General features: G+C 43.5%; 1 protein-coding gene across 7 annotated transcripts in view; it reads right to left on the bottom strand.

The window, feature by feature from the left end:
- Positions 1-23,528, bottom strand: part of zranb3 (zinc finger, RAN-binding domain containing 3) — a 295,756-nt gene that overhangs the window by 238,099 nt on the left and 34,129 nt on the right. For 3 of the 7 annotated variants that reach the window (XM_072472336.1, XM_072472330.1, XM_072472319.1), the window contains exon 2: positions 870-1,034. In XM_072472336.1, coding sequence (XP_072328437.1) covers positions 870-1,021 — 152 coding nt within the window. In that variant the 5' untranslated portion in view covers positions 1,022-1,034. Of the gene's footprint in view, positions 1-869; positions 1,035-1,772; positions 1,859-2,152; positions 2,246-23,528 lie in introns of those variants that run through there. The other 4 variants (XM_072472344.1, XM_072472313.1, XM_072472364.1 and 1 more) reach the window with 4 other exon arrangements.

The raw sequence follows: 23,528 nt of genomic DNA, 5'->3' as shown, positions 1-23,528 counted from the left end.
TTTTTCATAAGAATTTAGAGTACCCAATTGATTTGTTCCAATTAAGGGGCAATTTAGAGTGGTCAGTCCACTGACCCTGCACATCTTTGGGTTGTGGGGGTGAAATCCACGCAGACACGGGGAGAACGTGCAAACTCCATACAGACAGTGACCCAGGGCCGGGATCGAACCTGGGTCCTCAGCGCCGTAGGCAGCAATGCTAACCACTCATCATCGTGCGCCCCTTTCCTTCATCAAACACACATAGTTTTGAAGCAACCTGGGAAATGGTTTGCAATTATGTTTCAGTAAAAGTAAGAGACCTACATCTGACACACTCCAGATTCACACTTGGCTGCAAAAGTGAAACATGATTTAAAAGAAAACGCCTACTGACTTACGGCTTGAAATTTACATCTCTATTAGATCTTGGTTGTAATTGGCTGGATTTCTATAATAATAATCTTTATTGTCATAAGTAGGCTTGCATTAACACTGTAATAAAGTTACTGTGAAAGCGCCTGGTCGCCACACTTGGGTACACAGAGGGAGAATTTAGAATGTCCAATTCACCTAACAAGCACGTCTTTCGGGACTTGCGGGAGGAAACCGGAGCACCCGGTGAAAATCCACGCAGACAAGGGGAGAACGTGCAGACTCCGCACAGACAGTGACCCAAGCCGGGATTCGAACCTGGGTCCCTGAAGCTGTGAAGCAATGGTGCTCACCACTGTGGGTAAGGCATGGCCTTTGATGGACAGGTAACATTCACTTGAGATACACCAGGTATAATCCAAGCCTCTATGTGCAATGCCATGGGGATCAGCAAGAAAAACACAATAACCTGTGTTCTTGTTATTACAATTCCAAAATAAGAAAGGTTTGCTCACCTGCCATTTCTCTCTATGGCAAACTTGATTCCTTCTTTTTGGAAAGGAAGCAATTTCTGATGGAGCTTTTCAGGCAGTTTCGACAGCATGGTATCAAATTCATCTCCTGAGCATTTATTCTCAGAGGGAGGCAGTTGCTGGCCTTTTCGCATGGCTTCTTCAGTCCTATTTTACATTTTTAGAATTAAGATTAAGCCTTACAATTGATCTTGTGCTAAAAATATTTGATTACACATTACAAACAGAACATAAACTCTTTTCATGCCGAACATTAGATTTACTACTAAATAAAGCAGTTAGTCGTGCAAACAGAAATCAAGTTCCAGAAAGGAGAATTTTAAATATATATTTGCAGAGCCAGATTGTAATCTCAGAACTCATGATTAATCAAAACACTGTATTTGCCACAATCTGACTTTTGGTATGTTCGTTTGGGGCAGATCATGGCAACTTTGATTATTTTCATAGCGAACAAAGAAACAGCTGTAAAATACATCAAACAGCGAACGCTGTTTTAATCCAGCCTAAAAACAATAGAACATCATTCAATTCTACCAGAGTGCATTAAACAGATAATTTAAACAGATAACAGCACTCAACCCACAGCGCCATGAAGCACTTGATCATGTATTACTATATTTAGCGCAAGACTTTCACTTGCTTTCATATGAAAAAGTTATTTGTTACAATAGGTAAATCGCAGATGATTATAAATATGTTTATACATTTTTTAAATTCTGCAACTAATGAGAGTAAATCTTCTACCGGTATCTTGTGCCTTTTACACAAATCTATTCCTTACCGACCAGGTAGAACAGATTTCCAGTTTATGAAATTTCCTAGTTAAAGCGGGGAGGTTGACATCGTCGTAATGTCGCTAGACTATTATGGGGGTTGGTTTACCTCAGTTGGCTGGACAGCTGGTTCATGATGCAGAGCGAAGCCAACAGCACAGTTTCAATTCCCGCATTCATGAAGGCCCGTCTTCTGAACCTTGCCCCTCACCAGAGGTGTGATGATCCTTAGGTTAAATCATCCCTCAAAAGGGGAAAGCAGTCTGCATCTGCAAATATGGCGGCTTCAATCCAGATGCCCAGGCTAAGGTTCCGGGAATATGGGTTCAAATCCAACCATGCAGTTAGTGGAATTTATATTCAATTAATAGAAAAATCTGGAATTCAAAACTAATCTCAGTATTAGTGATGGTGAAACGGCCATTGATTGTTATAAAAGCCGATTTGGTTCACTAATGGCTTTTCGGCAAGGGAATCTGCCTTCCATACCTGGTCTGGCCTACATATGACTCCAGACCCACAATGTGGTTGACTTTCAACTGTCCTCTGAAACGGCGCAGCAAGCCACTCAGTTTAAGGGCAATTGGGGATGGCCAGCAATGCCCACATCCTGAGAAAGAATAAATCTTTTAAACATTTGCACTGAAAAGCAAAATGGACAATGATTCATTATGGACTGATTTGCTGATGTGTTCGAGGCTCAGAAAGTTGAATTCCATAGAAATTGGGAGTGATGAGGAGGGAAAAGAAGTGAAGAGAATTGTGGCTTCTCTAGAATTAACAGGGAGTGGGGGAAAAAGGGAAGGTAATTAAGTTTTCTTCTTGGCCTGGAGATAAATTACATTACATCAAAAGCAATTCTCCCACACTTAACCAAAGCTGTAATTATTTTTCAGGTTTTGTTCCCTGTCAATAGGGCTGTTGAATATTTTTGATTGAACAATGGTTACAAATATTTTCAATATCAAGGGAACTAGATTGGAAAGAAAAATGAGAGCTACAATGTACAGGAACACAATTTTATTTTTGCAATGGAGAGGTTGAATAAGTTGGGGGAAAAAATAGCCATTTCAGCGAACGTAAACTAAAAGCCTAACTAAGATAGTGAGTACGCTTCTATAGAACATAAAGTAGACATTAATACTCGATGAGATTGACCAAGGATGGCTGGCACAGATCTGTAAGAGCTAAATCAAACAGGTTCCAGACAATGATTTTATTTATGAGATGTTCGATCTGTTTCTCAAAATCAATAGGATTCTTCAAACACCGAGAAGAAGCTTTCATAGATTTATTAAGTATAATGGTATGTATAAGAGTGCCTAAGAATACACTTAATTCGGTAGGACTTACAGCCACACACTGGGAAATATAGTTTGAAGCTGCAAATTTCCCAGTTCATAGCTGCAAGTTCAGAGTTTTGACTGATCGGATCCTTTGAATCTGAATTGGTGTACATATTCGGCTTGATCAACAAAGAACAAAGAACAAAGAAATGTACAGCACAGGAACAGGCCCTTCGGCCCCCCAAGCCCGCGCCGACCATACTGCCCGACTAAACTACAATCTTCTACACTTCCTGGGTCCGTATCCTTCTATTCCCATCCTATTCATATATTTGTCAAGATGCCCCTTAAATGTCCCTATCGTCCCTGCTTCCACTACCTCCTCCGGTAGCGAGTTCCAGGCACCCACTACCCTCTGCGTAAAAAACTTGCCTCGTACATCTACTCTAAACCTTGCCCCTCTCACCTTAAACCTATGCCCCCTAGTAATTGACCCCTCTACCCTGGGGAAAAGCCTCTGACTATCCACTCTGTCTATGCCCCTCATAATTTTGTATACCTCTATCAGGTCGCCCCTCAACCTCCTTCGTTCCAGAGAGAACAAACCGAGTTTATTCAATCGCTCCTCATAGCTTATGCCCTCCATACCAGGCAACATTCTGGTAAATCTCTTCTGCACCCTCTCTAAAGCCTCCACATCCTTCTGGTAGTGTGGCGACCAGAATTGAACACTATACTCCAAGTGTGGCCTAACTAAGGTTCTATACAGCTGCAACATGACTTGCCAATTCTTATACTCAATGCCCCGTCCAATGAAGGCAAGCATGCCGTATGCCTTCTTGACTACCTTCTCCACCTGTGTTGCCCCTTTCAATGACCTGTGGACCTGTACTCCTAGATCTCTTTGACTTTCAATACTCTTGAGGGTTCTACCATTCACTGTATATTCCCTACCTGCATTAGCCCTTCCAAAATGCATTACCTCACATTTGTCCGGATTAAACTCCATCTGCCATCTCTCCGCCCAAGTCTCCAGACAATCTAAATCCTGCTGTATCCTCAGACAGTCCTCATCGCTATCCGCAATTCCACCAACCTTTGTGTCGTCTGCAAACTTACTAATCAGACCAGTTACATTTTCCTCCAAATCATTTATATATACTACAAAGAGCAAAGGTCCCAGCACTGATCCCTGTGGAACACCACTGGTCACAGCCCTCCAATTAGAAAAGCATCCCTCCATTGCTACCCTCTGCCTTCTATGGCCTAGCCAGTTCTGTATCCACCTTGCCAGTTCACCCCTGATCCCGTGTGACTTCACCTTTTGTACTAGTCTACCATGAGGGACCTTGTCAAAGGCCTTACTGAAGTCCATATAGACAACATCTACTGCCCTACCTGCATCAATCATCTTAGTGACCTCCTCGAAAAACTCTATCAAGTTAGTGAGACACGACCTCCCCTTCACAAAACCGTGCTGCCTCTCACTAATACGTCCATTTGCTTCCAAATGGGAGTAGATCCTGTCTCGAAGAATTCTCTCCAGTAATTTCCCTACCACTGAAGTAAGGCTCACCGGCCTGTAGTTCCCGGGATTATCCTTGCTACTCTTCTTAAACAGAGGAACAACATTGGCTATTCTCCAGTCCTCCGGGACATCCCCTGAAGACAGCGAGGATCCAAAGATTTCTGTCAAGGTGTCAGCAATTTCCTCTCCAGCCTCCTTCAGTATTCTGGGGTAGATCCCATCAGGCCCTGGGGACTTATCTACCTTAATATTTTTTAAGACACCCAACACCTCGTCTTTTTGGATCACAATGTGACCCAGGCTATCTACACCCACTTCTCCAGACTCAACATCTACCAATTCCTTCTCTTTGGTGAATACTGATGCAAAGTATTCATTTAGTACCTCGCCCATTTCCTCTGGCTCCACACATAGATTCCCTTGCCTATCCTTCAGTGGGCCAACCCTTTCCCTGGCTACCCTCTTGCTTTTTATGTACGTGTAAAAAGCCTTGGGATTTTCCTTAACCCTATTTGCCAATGAATTTTCATGACCCCTTCTAGCCCTCCTGACTCCTTGCTTAAGTTCCTTCCTACTTTCCTTATATGCCACACAGGCTTCGTCTGTTCCCAGCCTTTTAGCCCTGACAAATGCCTCCTTTTTCTTTTTGACGAGGCCTACAATATCACTCGTCATCCAAGGTTCCCGAAAATTGCCGTATTTATCTTTCTTCCTCACAGGAACATGCCTGTCCTGTATTCCTTTCAACTGACACTTGAAAGCCTCCCACATGTCAGATGTTGATTTGCCCTCAAACATCCGCCCCCAAATTGATCAAATTGCCGAAATGAGATTTTAAAAGTGCTTGCAGCGAAAAGGATCACTGGAGTAGGTATAGTAAGGAATGTGATTTTAGGTGAGGCAGGATAAGTGATCGGAAGCTGTCGCTTGACCTCCAGGGTCAGGCTAAGATCAGCGGCTCACTGGACAATGTCGTAAATATTCAGGCTAGATAATGCAAGTTTGTGTTTTTGAGTGAACTGCTGCCATCGTTTGCGTTAAAGGTTAGGTCATTGCGTAACTTTTTTTTACTTCATCTGTATAATTGCGGGCGTAAAGAACTAAATGTGTGGGATGCGAACACTGAGTCAATGATGAAGTATCGTGAGGATGGTATAAATATATGGAAGAAACTGTATAACTTTGAGTAGCCTCAGAGCAATTTGAGGGTGTTTCCCCTGTGCATTCTTGGATTGAATAAACTGCTGCTTGATTCACCTACAGCTGACTCTGTGTCCAGAGTCTTCAGAAAGCCCACAGCAATTGGTGCTGTGAGCAAGGTCTTCACCAGCAACTGAGGAACTGGATGGTCGGATGCACCAGGCAGGTGAGTACCTTTATTCTCTCTTAAACTAGCAAGTTGGGGGGGAAGGGAAATGTAAAGATATGGACAGTATAATGGTTAATGGAGATCAAGGCAGCAGGTTACGTGACAGGTTATTATGTAGAGATATGGGTTCAAAGACAAGGAAAATTAGGAGAAAGGGTAAGAGGAAAAATAAATTGCGAAAAGTTACTGATCAAGGTGTTAGGATTCATAATAAAGACATAAAAAACAGCACAAGTGTACTTTACCTGAATGCTCGTAGTATACGAAATAAGGTAAATGAGTTGATGGCGCAAATCATCGTGAATGACTATGATTTAGTGGCCATTACTGAAACATGGTTAAAAGATGGTCACGACTGAGAGTTAAATATCCAAGGGTATCAGACTATACGAAAGGATAGAATGGACGGTACTGGCGGTGGTGTAGCTTTGTTGTTTAAGGATGGCATCCGGGCAATAGTAAGGGATGATATTGGTGCTATGGAGGACAAGGTTGAATCAGTTTGGGTGGAAATCAGGAATAATAAGGCGAAAAGGACACTGATAGGAGTAGTCTATAGGCCACCAAATAGTAACAGGATGGTAGGGCAGGCAACAAACAAAGAAATAACGGATGCATGTAGAAATGGTACAGCGGTTATCATGGGATATTTTAATCTGCATATCGATTGGTTTAACCAGGTTAGTAAAGGCAGCCTTGAGGAGGGGTTTATAGAATGTGCCCGGGATAATTTCCTGGAACAGTATGTAATGGAACCTACAAGGGAACAAGCGGTCCTAGATCTGGTCCTGTGTAATGAGGCAGGATTGATTAATGATCTCATAGTTCGGGATCCTCTTGGAAGGAGCGACCACAATATGGTGGAATTTAAAATACAGTTGGAGGATGACAAGATAAAATCAAACACTAGTGTTTTGTGCTTAAACAAAGGCGATTACAATGGGATGAGAGAAGAACTAGCTAAGGTAGACTGGGAGCAAAGACTTCATGGTGAAGCAGTTGAGGAACAGTGGAGAACCTTCCGAGCGATCTTTCACAGTGTTCAGAAAAGGTTTACACCGACAAAAAAGAAAGACGGTAGAAAGGGAAAAAATCGACCGTGGATATCTAAGGAGGTGAGGGAGAGTATCAAATTGAAGAAAAAAACATACAAAGTGGCAAAAATTAGTGGGAGACTAGAGGACTGGGAAGTCTTTAGGGGACAACAGAAAGCTACTAAAAAAGCCATAAAGAAGAGTAAGGTAGACTATGAAAGTAAACTGGTTCAGAACATAAAAGCAGATAGTAAAAGCTTCTACAAATATATAAGACAAAAAAGAGTGGCTAAGGTAAGTATTGGTCCTTTGGAAGATGAGAAGGGAGATTTAATAATAGGAGACGGGGAAATGGCTGAGGAGCTGAACAGGTTTTTTGGGTCAGGCTTCACAGTGGAGGACACAAATAACATGCCAGTGACTGATGGAAATAAAGATATGATAGGTGAGGACCTTGAGATGATTGTAATCACTAAGGAGGCAGTATTGGGCAAGCTAATGGGGCTAAAGGTAGACAAGTCTCCTGGCCCTGATGGGATGCATCCCAGATTGTTAAAAGAGATGGCTAGGGAATTTGTAAACGCACTAGTGATAATTTATCAAAATTTACCAGACTCTGGGGTGGTCCCAGAGGATTGGAAAGTAGCAAACGTGACACCACTGTTTAAAAAAGGTCGGCAGAAAGCGGGTAATTATAAGCCGGTAAGCTTAACTTCGGTTGTAGGGAAAATGCTGGAATCTATCATTAAGGAGGAAATAGCGGGGCACCTGGAGGGAACTTTTGCCATTGGGCAGACACAGCATGGGTTCACAAAGGGTGGGTCATGTCTGACTAATTTGGTAGAATTTTGAGGACGTTACCAGTGCAGTACATAACGGGGAGCCAATGGATGTGGTATATCTGGATTTCCAGAAAGCTTCTGACAAGGTGCCACACAAAAGGTTGCTGCATAAACTAAAGATGCATGGCATTGAGGGTCAAGTGGTAGCATGGGTAGAGGATTGGTTAACTAACAGAAAGCAGAGAGTGGGGATAAATGGGTGTTTCTCTGGTTGGCAACCTGTAACTAGTGGGGTCCCTCAAGGATCAGTGTTGGGCCCGCAGTTGTTCAAAATTTACATAGACGATTTGGAGTTGGGGACCAAGTGCAATGTGTCAAAGTTTGCAGACGACACTAAGATGAGTGGTAAAGCAAAAAGTGCAGAGGATACCGGAAGTCTGCAGAAGGATTTGGATAGGTTAGGTGAATGGGCTAGGGTCTGGCAGATGGAATTCAATGTTGCCAAGTGTGAGGCTATCCATTTTGAGAGGAATAACAGCAGAATGGATTATTATTTAAACGGTAAGATGTTAAAACATGCTGCTGTGCAGAGGGACCTGGGTGTGCTGGTGCACGAGTCGCAAAAAGTTGGTGTGCAGGTGCAACAGGTGATTAAGAAGGCTAATCGAGTTTTGTCTTTCATTGCTAGAGGGATGGAGTTCAAGACGAGTGAGGTTATGCTGCAATTGTATAGGGTGTTGGTGAGGCCGCATCTGGAGTATTGTGTTCAGTTTTGGTCTCCTTACCCGAGAAAGGACATATTGGCACTGTAGGGAGTGCAGAGGAGATTCACTAGGTTGATCCCAGAGTTGAGGGGATTAGATTATGATGAGAGATTGAGTAGACTGGGACTGTACTCATTGGAGTTTAGAAGGATGCGGGGGGGATCTTATTGAGACATATAAAATTATGAAAGGAATAGATTGGATAGATGCGGGCAGGTTGTTTCCACTGGTCAGAGAAAGCAGAACTAGGGGGCATAGCCTCAAAATAAGGGAGGTAGATTTAGGACGGAGTGTAGGAGGAACTTCTTCACCCAAAGGGTTGTGAATCTCTGGAATTCCTTGCCCAGTGAAGCAGTTGAGGCTCCTTCTTTAAACGTTTTTAAGAAAAAGATAGATGCCTTTCTAAAGAATAAAGGGATTCGGGGATATGGTGTACGGGCCGGAGAGTGCAGCTGAGTCCACAAAGATCAGCCATGATCTCATTGAATGGCGGAGCAGGCTCGAGGGGCCAGATGGCCTACTCCTGTTCCTAGTTCTTATGTTCTCCCACCTATAGTTAGGGTGCAAGTCTGGAGATGGCGTGATACAGTTGATCGACACTCAAACCCGAGTGTTACCTCAAAGATAAAGAAGCAAGGGCCATGCAGTGACCTGTGAGCCACCAGTAGGCAGGTCAAAACCATCCTGAGACGACAGGCCAAGTAGAGCTGCACCAGGAAACCGACACGTCAGAACTGCCAGGGCACAGATCACAGGCAAGGTACCATTCAACCATATCCAGACCAGACAAAATGAGTCAGGATCTAAGAGTCAACAACCAAATTTACGACAGAGAAACATCAACCAATAAAGAGATGATGGTTATCCGAAAACAGGATGTTTTCCAGAAGACCACCCCCATTCTAAGCAGCACAGGTGCTGGGATGCTCAAAATAAAGACAAAGAAGAAAAAGGGCATGATTATAGTTCTCAGTAGCTACTTAGGACTCAGTAAACAGGCAAACATTCAGGTCAAGAAGAGATAAAATAAATTAAGACAGGTGCAAGGATTGCACCCCCAGACCATAATGATGGCAGAGAGTGGGGGGTGGGATCAATAGCAGGCAGACACATGCCTGAAACAAGCCCTTCCATAAACTCTGGCACTCAATTTGCCAAACATGGGAAGGCCATTCCATGTTTATATGAATGACAATGGATATTATAGTGCGTTACTAACGCAGAAACACTGACCGTATGAGACTTGTGGTGTACTCCTCGACAAAGCAATCCCCTGTCATTACTGGAATGCCCCCACGTGCAGCAGCAATTCATTGTGCTATCTGAGCTTTAAAGGTTAGCCAGCCAATAGTGATGACCAGCTTACACATACCAGGCATACTTTGGTAGGACTGTTTATCTTGGAGGAACTTCAACAGTGTACTTGTGGTAGAGAAGAGAATCACTGACAGGAACTTTTGGATTTCCATGTTTTAACTGCATCTGTGGCCTTGCAGAATTTGCTGCCATTTCACTGTTGGTAACAACTGAACCACCGACCTGATTGACAATGTGGGCATGGTTTCTAGAACCAGCATGGATCATAATACGGTTCTGGCTCGATTTTTTTCTTGTCTGTCCTTGCTGTCTTTCCAATTCATTGTGGGCCCTTATCTGAGGAATCAATGTGGAGATCGCTAATAACTTGTCATCTATTCCTGCTATGTCCAGGGAGCTGACGCTGGACATCCCTGTGCCATAGAGGGTGAGCACGTCATTAGCTAGTATGTGGCCTGATGTATTTGGTCGTGCATATCCTGGAGGCTTGGCAGGTGTAAGGAGACTACCATATGGAGGAGTCGGTGATCGAAGGACCTCATCTGTGTTTCACCACTCTGGTAGTTTCATCTGGCGAATGTGAAGTACAACCGAAAGACACGATCTCAAACAAGTCCCTACTGGAGTCCCACACCACAAGTCCACTCTGCATTCCAGGAGTGGATTTCAGGGCATCTTAAGGACTCTTCAGTGATTGTGGTCATCGTCCCAGGTACGGTCAGGTACCATTCATCTTCTCCGTCCCCTTTACACAAGAGCCGCCAGTGGTGCTTCCCTGGGGCTCTGTAGATCCACTCCGTACGGCCCTGAGAAACACCAGTTTGTTAATGGGGACATAAGCGCTCCTGCTCACAGCTGGTATTGCTTGTAAAACAGGGCGGGGGGGGGGGGGGGGGGGGGGGGGCGGGGGGGGGGGGGGGGGGGGAGGGGGAGAGAATGTCGTAAAGTCTGTCTGGGCGAGTTCCTGAAGCTCCTTAGGTCTGGACTGATGGGCCATTTTGCTTTTTTATGGCTTGATCCATGTGAACCTGGGCGCACATAATGCTTTGCAACATCACTGCTCATTCCTGGCCCCCACCAACACTGTTCCATGATGTGGAGATGCCGGCGTTGAACTGGGGTGAGCACAGTAAGAAGTTTTACAACACCAGGTTAAAGTCCAACAGGTTTGTTTCGATGTCACTAGCTTTCGGAGCGCTGCTCCTTCAGCGCTCCGAAAGCTAGTGACATCGAAACAAACCTGTTGGACTTTAACCTGGTGTTGTAAAACGTCTTACTGTACAACACTGTTCCAGACACTCAAGCACAGCCTTGCTCCCAGAATGTGGATTTCCATTCAGCAGGTTTCTGTCTCATAGATGCAGGGGGCCACCCTTTGCCCTTTGGATTCCTTGCTTTCCTAATCATTAGGCAGCACAGTAACACAGTGGGTAGCACTGTTGCTTCAGAGCTCCAGGGTCCCAGGTTCGATTCCCGGATTGGGTCACTGTCTGTGCGGAGTCTACACATTCTCCCCGTGTCTGCATGGGTTTCCTCTGGGTGCTCCGGTTTCCTCCCACAAGTCCCGAAAGACGTGCTATTAGGTCATTTGGATATTCTGAATTCTCCCTCAGTGTACCCGAACAGGTGCTGGAATGTGGCGACTAGGGGTTTTGCACAATAACTTGATTGCAATGTTAATGTAAGCCTACTTGTGACAATAAAGATTATTAAATTTTCTGTCGCGGAGCACCTGGTCACGTATTTGTTGCGTCTTCACCTCCTAGGGGCTGTTTAGCACAGGGCTAAATCGCTGGCTTTGAAAGCAGATCAAGGCAGGCCAGCAGCACGGTTCAATTCCCATACCAGCCTCCCCGAACAGGCGCTGTAATGTGGCAACTAGGGGCTTTTCACAGTAACTTCATTTGAAGTCTACTTGTGACAATAAGCGATTTTCATTTCATTTAATTTCATTTCCAGGTCTATCTGCCACTGGAGGTCCGTCTGCCACTCACTTTGCTGCCCCACCTTCCCACACATTTCCCCTTTACATGGCATTCCGAACCTTCTGATGTGCCTTAATTAGAATTGCAGAATCCATTCAGGACAATTATGTCACTTCTACCAATCATTGTGCTGCATATGCCCCACCCCACCTCCACACTGGAAGTCACACACCCTTGTCTACTCGATACAGATATGTCGTTGTGGATGACCCCTCGTATCGACTGTCGGTACAGTCCTTGGCAGACTGAAGGGCCTCAGTGAGGACTGTTAGTTTGGCAAGCTATTCAGCAGAGAGATTTCCTGGGACACTTCCCTCAGCAACATTGACAACCACACTATCTACCACTGCCCATCTTGCCCTTAGGTTTTCCTTCACAACTTCTGCGAACTGTCCATAAACAGGGCATGGTCTGCATTTTCAAGGGGTTTCTCGTGGATCCTGCTGTATGGGGGTGGGGGTTTGGGCTTTCAAAGCAAGAATCCTCCTTGCGTGTCACCCCTTTGTCCACGATATCTTCCGCTTATTTGGGAGCCAGATCTTTTAACTGTTTGTACTGACTTATTCCTCAGCAACACCGCTGCTCCAGTTATCTCTTCGCCTGTCGGAGACTGTTTATAATTCTCCAGTGTTTCAGTCCTACCAAGGTATGCCTGGTATGTGTAAGCTGGTCATCACTATTGGCTGGATAACCTTGAAAGCCCAGATAGCACAATGAATTGCTGCTGCACGTGGGGGCATTCCAGTAATGACAGGGGATTGCTTTGTCGAGGAGTACACCACAAGTCTCATACGGTCAGTGTTTCTGCGTTAGTAACGCACTATAGTAGCCATTGTTATTCATATAAACATGGAATGGCCTTATCATGTTTGACAATCTGAGTGCTGGAGTTTATGCCAGGGCTTGTTTCCAGCATGTGTACAGACATACAGTGCAGAAGGAGGCATGCAGAAGGAGGCCATTCGTCCCATCGAGTCTGCACCGACCCACATTAAGCCCTCACTTCCACCCTATCCCCGTAACCCAAGAACCCCTCCTAACCGTTTTGGACACTAAGGGCAATTTATCATGGCCAATCCACTTAACCTGCACGTCTTTGGACTGTGGGAGGAAACCGGGGCACCCGGAGGAAACCCGCGCAGACACGGAGAGAACGTGCTGACTCCGCACAGTGACCCAGCGGGGAATTGAACCTGGGACCCTGGCGCTGTGAAGCCACAGTGCTATCCACTTGTGCTACCGTGCTGCCCATTGATGCCTGCTATTGATCCCACCCTGCCACCGTTTGATCTCCATATTGATTCCTAAGATTCCCGCAATAAATTGGAAAGACAGCAAGGACAGGCAGGAGAAAGTCTAGCCAGAATCGTATTATAATCCATGCGGGCTCTAGAAGACCATACCCACATTGTCAATCAGGTCTCAGTGTTCAGTCGTTACCAACAGTGATATGGCAGCAAATTCTGCAAGGCCACACATGCAGTCAAAACATGGAAATCCAAGTTCCTGTCAGTGATTCTCTTCTCTACCACAAGTACACTGTTGAAGTTCCTCCAAGAGTAACCAAGGATAGATTGGTTTTCTTCTTTTCCATTACCCACTTCGACAAAGCGTCAGAGATTAAACTTGGCTAGGTCAAGTGCAGATTTTCAAAAAGAGAAAGGCAATAAAGATTCACTGATTGAATCCAGGATACGTTGGTTCTTCAGCTGAGGTACTTGGTTTAAAGTTATTGCTGGTATGTCCTTTATCTCCTGCAAACACTGTCGTACAAATCCAATGACTTTTAGTAGAGTCGCTGTCTATTGCAGGAATGTACACACGTTTAAATCAGCAAAAGCATGTTCAAACCTTAGATGGAATACTGTGTAGAGAGTAAGAAAGAAAAAGAGACCGCCACCCCTTCCAGCAGCCAGGATATCGCCGCCAAATCCCAAATACAAGCATAAGAACATAAGAACTAGGAGCAGGAGTAGGCCATCTGGCCCTTCAAGCCTGCTCCGCCATTCAATGAGATCATGGCTGATCTTTTGTGGACTCAGCTCCACTTTCCCACCCGAACACCATAACCCTTTATTCCTTTATTCCCCAAAAAACTATCTATCTTTATCTTGAAAACATTTAATGAAGGGGCCTCAACTACTTAACTGGGCAGGGAATTCCATAGATTCACAATCCTTTTGGTGAAGTTCCTCCTAAGCTCAGTCCTAAATCTACTTCCCCGTATTTTGAGGCTTTGACCCCCCCCTCAGTTCTGCTTTCACCCGCCAGTGGAAACAACCTGCCCGCATCTATCCAGCATCTACACAAAGAATGCATCACAAAGCCTCTATCCATGGTAGTCGAAAGGAAGTTCCCAGAATCATAGCAATTACAGTGCAGGAGGCCATTCGGCCCATCGAGTCTGCACTGGCTCTTGGAAAAAGCACACTACTTAAGTCCACACCTCTACCCTATCACCGTAACCTGAACTAACCTTTTGTGGACACCAAGGGGAATTCACCGTGGCCAATCCACCTAACCTGCACATCTTCGGACTGTGGGAGGAAACCGGAGCACCCAGAGGAAACCCACGTAGACACGGGAGAACGGACAGACTCCGCCCAGACAGTGACCCAAACTGGGAATTGAACGTGGGACCCTGGAGCCGTGAAGCAACAGTGCTAACCACTTTGTTACCATGCAGTTCAGGTCTGGCACAGCTCCTCTGGCACCACTGTGATAGCCGAGGTGATTAATATTTAATGCTCCTGCAATTAACTCCTGAATGGTTCATATTTCCACTTGGAGGGGTTAGGAGGGAAGTTGTTCACATCTCCAGGAAGATCTTTACCTGTTTGGGCCGCCATGGACACTGCAGCACCATAAAATGAACTGTGGCTACTGAGATGCAAATTTGCAGCCATTTTAAATCAGTGTTTCTATTTTTCAGTGAAAGGCCCCTTTTTAAAAAGGTTTAATAGATGAAACCAGCTGATGAGATAGCTAATTAATTCCATATGGTACATCTTCGTGACACTTGATTTGGTGTAACTTTAACTCTTATGCTATTGGTCACTCATAAAAAAACTCAAACTTCTGCCTTGTTGAATAAGGTGCAGCTGGGTTTTTAGGCAGTGGACAAATGAGGAATTCTCCTGAACAATTACTTTGGCCCTGAAAAACTAATTTTATATTTTTACAATGTCAAAATTCTCCATTACAATAAATATTTAAGTACAACTGTTTTTAAATGTTTTAATAATATTTAAACTTAAAGATTGGGATATTCACACAGTAATGTGCAATTCACATAACAGCGTAATTGATAAGACATTGCCAGATTTCTCGATTTTCTTTAAATTAAACCTTTTGAAAACAAAGAACAAAGAACAATACAGCACAGGAATATACCCTTTGGCCCTCCAAGTCTGTACCGATCATACCAGCTTTGGCCAAATCCCTCAGCACTTCCTTGAGCCGTATCCCTCTATACCCATCCTATCCATGTATTTGTCAAGATGCCTTTTGAACGCTGTTAATGTATCTGCTTCCATAACCTCCCCTGTCAACGCGTTCCAGGCACTCACCACTCTGTGTAAAAAAACCTGCCTTGCACATCTCCTCTAAACTTTGTCCCATGGACCTTGAGCCTATGCTCCCTGGTGACTGACCCCTCCACCCTGGCAAAGAGTGCCTGCCCATTCACTCTATCCTTGCCCCTCAATCTTATAGACCTCTTATCAGTCACCCCTCAACCTCCATCGTACTACTGAAAACAGTCCAAAACTATTCAACCTCTCTGCATAGCTAACACCCTCCATACCAAGCAACATCCTGGTAAACCTCCTCTGCACCCTCTCCAAAGCCTCCACATCCTTCTGGTAGTGTGGCGACCAGAATTGTGCGCAATATTCCAAGTGCCGCCTTACCAACGTTCTCTACAACTGCAGCATGACTTGCCAGTTGTTATACTCGATGCCCCGTCCAATGAAGACATGCATTCCATATGCTTTCTTGGCTACCTTGTCCACTTGTGTTGTCACTTTCAAAGGTCTGTGGACCTGCACGCCCAGATCTCTCTGACTTTCTATATTCCAAAGAGTTTTGCCATCGTTCAGCGACTTTTTCCTCGGGTGGATGTAGCGTTACAAGGGGGCATAACTATAAGGTTCATGGTGGAAGATATAGGAGGGATGTCAGAGGTAGGTTCTTTACTCAGAGTGTGGTTGGTGCATGGAACGCACTCCTAGCTATGGTAATGGAGTCGGACACTTTAGGAACTTTCAAGCGGTCATTGGATAAACATATGGAGTGCACTAGAATGATTGGCAGTCGGTTGATTTGATCTTAGTTTCAGACTAGTTCGGCACAACATCGTGGGCCGAAGGGCCTGTACTGTGCTGTACAGTTCTATTTACGGTATATTTCCCCTCTATGTTAGGCCTACCAAAATGCATTACCTCACATTTGTCCGGATTAAACTCCATTTGCCATTTCTGTGCCCAGGTCTCCAACTTATATCCTGCTATATCCTCGGACAATCCTCAACACTGTCTCCCACTCCACCAACCTTGGTGTCATCCGCGAACTTAATCAGACCAGCTACATTTTCCTCCAAATCGTTTATGGACACTACAAACAACAGAGGCCCCAGCACAGATCCCTGTGGAACACCACTAGTCACGACCTTCCATTCAGAAAAACACCCTTCTACTGCTACCCTTTGCCTTCTTGGACAGAGTCAGTTCTGTATCCACCTTGCCTCCGTGTGACTTCATCTTTTGTACCTGTCTGCCATGACACACCACTAGTCACGACCTTCCATTCAGAGAAACACCCTTCTACTGCTACCCTTTGCCTTCTTGGACAGAGTCAGTTCTGTATCCACCTTGCCTCCTCACCTCTGATCCCGTGTGACTTCACCTTTTGTACCTGTCTGCCATGACACACCTTGTCAAAGGCTTTACTAAAGTCCATGTAAACAACATCCACCGCCCTCCCCTCATCAATCATCTTCGTCACCTCCTCAAAAAACTCAATCAAGTTAGTGAGGCACGACCTCCCCTTCACAAAACCATGCTGTCTATCGCAAATGAGTCCATTTGTTTCCAAATGGGTATAAATCATGTCCATGAGAATTCTTTCCAATAATTTAACTACTGCCGACCTGAGGCTCACCGGCCTGTAGTTTCCAGGATTATCCCTGCTACCTTTCTTAAACAGCGGTATCACATTAGCTATTCTCCAGTCCTCTGGATATCACCTGAAGCCACTGAGGACGCAAAGACGTCAGTCAAGGCCCCAGCAATTTCCTCCCTTACTTCCCTCAGTATTCTGGGGTAAATCCCATCTGGCCCAGGAGACTTATCTACCTTAATATCTTTTAAAAGACCCAATATCTCCTCCTTTTCAATGTCAACATGAGCCAGACTGTCCCAAGCACATGAACAATCTTTCAAACTAATTGAAAAGAAACAAGATTATATATTTTTCCCCCATCTATGTCTTACATTACAGTACAACTGACTGTTAATAATACCATATTCCCCCTTATTTAAACAATTTTTTTTTCTTCTTTTCCATATATAATTATAGAGCAATCAAATAAAATATTCTGTCCCACAGTATATTTAAATTTATTGCAGCAAGCACCTCTCTTCAAATAACAGTCGGACACTTGGCGATTTGCACCCACCCATTTTGTCATTCCAACATTTCCTTTATGCTAGAAAGACCAGCCCTCAACCTTTTTTCAGTGGCTCCCTTTGTCGAATCAGCATTTTCAACATAGTACTTTATGGCAAAATTATCTCAGAATTCTCCTTACAGACGATTTCCTAGTCAAGTGCACCCCCATATTTACTGCTTCTACAAACGACACTGGTTCAGCATCCACGGTGCTTGTAACTACTTTTTTTATTTTCTTTGCTTCCCAGGTTAACTGACTTGTATTATTTTCCCTCCACCAATAATATGATGAATCCTGCTGTGCTAGAATATCTATCTGGAAGATTGGTGCGTGATGCAACACTGAAAATGACTAACCATATATATTCTGGATTACCAAAGTCTGGAAACGAGCATGCATTTCTATGAATGCAATGTCTTTAATGTTTTGTTTGCTCTTACAACTTCCGCAACTGTAGCACGTTTCATCAAGGCACTCAGTTCCCACACACCACAACTGGCATCAGATCTTCTCGGAGGACATAAGCAGTTCAACCGTCCAATCAAATTTCTTAATCGTTTTTTTCCTTGAATGTAAGATCCTGTCTGTGAGGACCTAGCCCGATTTATTGGGATGGAATTTCTAAGCAAGATTGTTGATTCAAGGTCACTCGGACTCATTTTGCTTAATGTTTGGCCCTCTATATTTAAAGGCCCCCAAAAGCCTGAATTCCATCCTCAAATTATCTATTAATCATTGCTCAATTCTGCAGAACCTCCCCACAGAAAATCATCAACATGCATGAAAAGATGCCTGCTAGTTTTTCCTTGTGATACCATTACAACATTCCTGCTTCTGCCTTCAGCTGAACACAAACCATTTTCAGCAGTAAAGATTGAATTGAAAAATATCATATCCGTGACATCTTTCAACCCATAAACACTCATTTAATTTCAGCTTCTGTTCTATGTCACCAGCTTATTTCGGTGGTTTCAAAATCACTTCCTTTCTAAATTTCTCACCCTGCACAGAAGCAGCTTTAACATCAAGCCATTGATATTCCCAGGAATATGTTGCTGAAGCAGCCAAGAAAATCTGCAACCTCACTTTTCCTGCAGTCAGGGAGTCCATTCTGATATCTTGATCACCAAATCTTTCTTTGAAACCTTGAGCCATTACTTCACCTATATTACACGTGTCACCTTTTCAGTGCATATCCGCCTGAGCAATGAGGTTGGTTATCCTCTATCTGTTAGTTTGGTGTACACACAAAATTCTTTCCAGCTCAGTTTGGCATCCATTATCAATTTATCTTCTAATATATTATTCGTCACTAAAGCTCTCAATTATAATGGCTTCTACTTCAAGTGGCATTCCTAGCCTGTTCAATGATACTTGTTGCTCTTGTCAAACAGAGACCTCTACGCACCCTCATCGCTTTCCAGACCATTATTCCACAATCTCTCCCTGCTACATTCAGAGTCCCTTTCACAGGTCCGTTATCTTTTCCTCGGGCCGTGATCACTTCCTGATCCACTTTCAGAACTTGCCGTTTTCTGGCGTTCCTCATCTCTAACTCATTTTGCCAATCTTTCTTACCTTCTGTCCCTCATCTTGGACATTCAGCCAATGGTATTATTTGTCAGTAGCTTTTCCTGCTCTCCCTACAATGGTAGAACCTCCCCTCCATTCAACGGCAACTACTGGCACGTATGTTACTCTAATTACAACTCTGGACAGTTGTGCTTCAGTCTTATTTTGTTCACATGCAATCATCCCTTGATCTGCCATAATCTGCTCCTCGTAACTGTCGAACATACATGTATGTGAAGTGCATGGTGCTTCTTTACTTTACTTGTTCAGATTCTGTAACAGTGTAATCAGTGCCAATTAGCCTCAAGGAATGTATCAAACCAGTTTGATTGTCATATTGCAAATGGACTGTTTTTCCATCATTTCCTATCACCTTACCAATGCCTTTCCTCGCTTTCCGCCCTTCTCTTTTGTGATATTGCCTGATGAAGGAGCTACGCTCCGAAAACTAGTGATTCCAAATAAACCTGTTGGACTTTAACCTGGTGCTGTAAGACTTCTTACTGTATTGTTAGTATGTAGGTTTTTGTTTCTTGAGCGATGTGGTTTGATTTTTAAATTGTAATGCCTTAAAATAATGCTAAGATGGTGACCACTGAGCTTGGAAACAGAAACGGAGCTGTATTTCACATTACAATGCACCAGTGCTGTAATTACCTCTTTAATGGGATAAATTAATTGGGGATGCACTACCTTACACTATTCCCATATCTCAGTCAGCTGTAATCACTAATATAAGTGCAAGAAGAGCAGTTAATCCTGACAATTTACTGTTCCCAATTCAATAATTCTTATGAATTACATTGTTACGGTTTGTTAATGTCAATTATATTACAGTTTGTTAATGTCAACTACATTGTTACGGTTTGTTAATGCCAATTATGCTGTTAAGGGAAACATAGAACATAGAACGATACAGCGCAGTACAGGCCCTTCGGCCCATGATGTTGCACCGAAACAAAAGCCATCTAGCCTACACTATGCACATGTGATGGGTATTTGCATGCATATAATTAGGGGATAGCTGGGACACTCGGTGGAGGTGTCTGGAGTGTAGACACTGAAAAAGGTCAATAAGCTTTCTCAGCAAGGAATGGCTCTGTGACTTGGTTTTGACTTCACCAACCTGTGCGATCCTGTCAACATTGGTAACAGAGGATGTTTGGCCTAAAGTTGAAGTTTGGGAACTAAGCTAACTTTTGAGAAAGCTGATTGTATTTGGAGTTATTTTGGAGAAGATTGGCTGAAACCAAGTGCGACATATCAAGGTATAATTTTCCACCAAAAGTGAAGACTTTTTCCTGGCGATTGCTTTAGTCCGTGATTCCCGCATCCCGTAAAAGAATTAAAATTAAGCATTTCTAAACATCCTCTCAACCTGTTATACCAAAGATTAATGTTTATCCACCCTTAGTGGGATCCTGTTCCTGTACCCCTTTCAAATTGTACAATTTCATTCATATCGTTCCTCCCCATTCTTCAGACCAAAATGGATCACTTCACATTATTGTACTTTGCATTTCATTTCATCTGATATTTCATCAAATTTCACGTGTCTGCCCATTTCACTGGTCAGTCTAGCTCAGCCTGATTACATTACTGTTCTCTTCGCAGCATGCTACTTTTTGCATTTCATGTCAATTGCAAACTTGAAAATATGCTCCGTACCCAGGTCCATGGTATTATCAAAGGAACATAGGAACAGGAGTAAGCCAATTAGCCCCTTGAATTGTTTCCTCAAATCAGTGAAATCACAGCTTGTCTAAGTTTGTTTTGGCTCCATATCCCTCCTTCTTTCAAAGAGAGTGTATTAGATTTCTACCACCTTTGCATGAAAAGTATTTCCAAACATCTCATCTGAATGGTCTGGTGCTGATTTTAAGGCTACCTTCTTTTGTTTTAGAATTCCCCACAAGCAAAGAGCTTTTCAATCTACCCCATCAATTCTTTTCTAATTCTCATGACAAATAACTTTCAAAAAGAGATTCAAATTTCCAGTTGTTGGCTGAAAAAAACAAGAATCCATGTTTTCATTAAAAAGCACTATTGGCGAAATGCTGTTTTCTTTTTGTAGGCTACTGATACTTCAAACATTCTCCTTCTTTGCTACATATCACAAAATCTACAGAACTACAATCCTTACAGCAAACAGTCCACACAGTTGCTCCGTGATCCCAATGAGTTCCCACATCCCAATTTTGTTGAATAGTAACTTCGGAGTGTTACAGACAGAGGGGAGATGATGGGATATTTTTACGTTTTTCCCTCACCTTTTGGGTGTCCGCAACAAGGTATCCGTAACAAGGTGTATGTTCAGGAATGTTTGACCATTTTAGCGGCGTCATTTTTAGTAATCGGCACCAAGCAGGCTGTCAGGCAAGTTTAAATCATAAGATAATGTTTATTCACACGAAACCCAGGATTGGAAAAGCAATGAAAACACTCACTTCCTCATGCACACAAATTAAGGTGGATTCTAGAGAATGAAGCATGCAGCTAGATTATTAGCAGAATACAAGAAGCAAACCATGTTCAGATTGAGTCCTTTAAATGTGTACATGGTGCAGGCTGTCATAATATACACCAGTATATCATGGTGCAGACACACACTGATGGACACAAAGTGGGACCAATCAACATACACAACACCGCAGCCAATCACCAGTCAGAGCACACGCACTATAAAGACAGAGCGCATCAGAGTTCCCGTTCATTCAAGTAGCAGCTAGCTAGGAGCACAGAGCTCACTGCCTGCAACACAGACATTCACCATGTGCTGAGTGCATCAACTGGTTAGGACAAGGCAAAGGTCTTTAGTTAAAGCTCGTATCGTATTTACCCACAGTTCAAGTATGTTTAAATAGTTAACCTTTTAATAAAATAGTGTTGCACTATTTCAAGTGTTGGTGACCTGTATGTGATCCAGAACACCCAACACATCACAAGCCTGTTTAGGTTCTTTCTCAAGATTCTTTGGAGGTGAATGAACGTTCGAAGTCTATGGATTTGCAGGTGAGGCTATGGCTAAGTTTTTATTATGGCTAATATTATTATCTTTATTATTGTCACAAGTAGGCTTACATTAACACTGCAATGAAGTTACTGTGAAAAGTCCCCAGTCGCCACACTCTGGCGCCTGGTAAGAATTCCACAGTTTTGTTTGGTCTTGATATGTTCATTCAAGAGAAGGCATTCCACCCATGGTCATTTATGTTTTAAGAACTTGCTCCTAGAAAAAAAACATATTGTATCTTGAGTTAGGAATATCTTTAGTGGGCATAACACGAGTGACTGTCTGACACTTGCCTCCGTTTCAGCGAGTTCCTTAAATCCATCATCAGCAGTAAGCCTGTTCTACTAATTCTTCTTCCCCCCCAGCCTTGCCAGAACAAATCTACTGCAAACCTTTAGATGGTTGTTGGATGCATCTATTTGACAGAGATCATCTCTTTCCCACCTGACTACTATGGCTCACAAAGCCAAACAGCCTCTTCTCTCTGCTGACCACAATACTACTGTGCTGTGTGTAGGGAAGCCTGCAACTGGATTTCAAAAAATTGTTTCCTCTACCCCCTTCCCCATGGCAAAGTGAAACACATTAGCCTTGTATCTCGTCAGAAATGCTAATAAGCTATCCTTGCCCCTAACTCCCTTCATCTTAAATCAATAGTTCACACCAGAACTGATTTCACACTGGTACTTTCAACACATTTCCTGTACTTTGGAGGACTCCATCTACTCATTGTAAACTCAGAGACTTTTGCATTGTACGCATCTGATTACCTTGCATCTTCTTCTCAGTAAAATAATCTGAGCCTTCCTTGGACCTCTAACAATCAAATTACCCAGGTTTACTGTCTGGCAGACTACAGAACAGATCACATGACACACTTCATTTGCCCAAAATTTACATCTCTGTTCCAATATATATTATAAACCTCATAATTGTAACATTGTAAAAGCACAATCAAATCGCCCCTCAAACTTCTGTAACACAGGGAGTACAAGCCTGATTCATGCAATCTTGCCTCAATTTTAACCCCCGAGGGTTCTGGTGACATTCAGGTAGGTCTATCTTGTACTTCTTTCAGACTAATATATCCTAACATGCAATGCCTAAACTATACCCCGTACTCCTTATGTGGATTAATCAAGGTCTCCCCCCTTCACAGTCAGATATAAAATTTAACATTCCCTCAAACCTCATGATTATTGTTTTGTATCCGAACATTATATTTAAGTAATCTCTACATGGACCCAAAATGTCTTGGGATTTGTACTGTCTTGACTTATCACCATTTAAAAAATACTTGCAAATATCATTTTTTAGACAACATGAATGATGATCTCCAGGCAACACGGTGGCACAGTGGGTTAGCCCTGCTGCCTCACGGCGCCGAGGTTCCAGGTTCGATCCCAGCTCTGGGTCACTGTCCGTGTGGAGTTTGCACATACTCCCCATGTTTGCGTGGGTTTCGCCCCCACAACCCAAAAGATGTGCAGGGTAGGTGGATTGGCCACGCTAAATTGCCCCTTAATTGGAAAAATGAATTGGGT

The sequence above is a fragment of the Scyliorhinus torazame genome, chromosome 2 (assembly GCF_047496885.1).
Source record: "Scyliorhinus torazame isolate Kashiwa2021f chromosome 2, sScyTor2.1, whole genome shotgun sequence".
NCBI lineage: Eukaryota > Metazoa > Chordata > Chondrichthyes > Carcharhiniformes > Scyliorhinidae > Scyliorhinus > Scyliorhinus torazame.
Note: the sequence above shows the minus strand (reverse complement) of the source record. Positions and strands in the feature narration are given on the sequence as shown.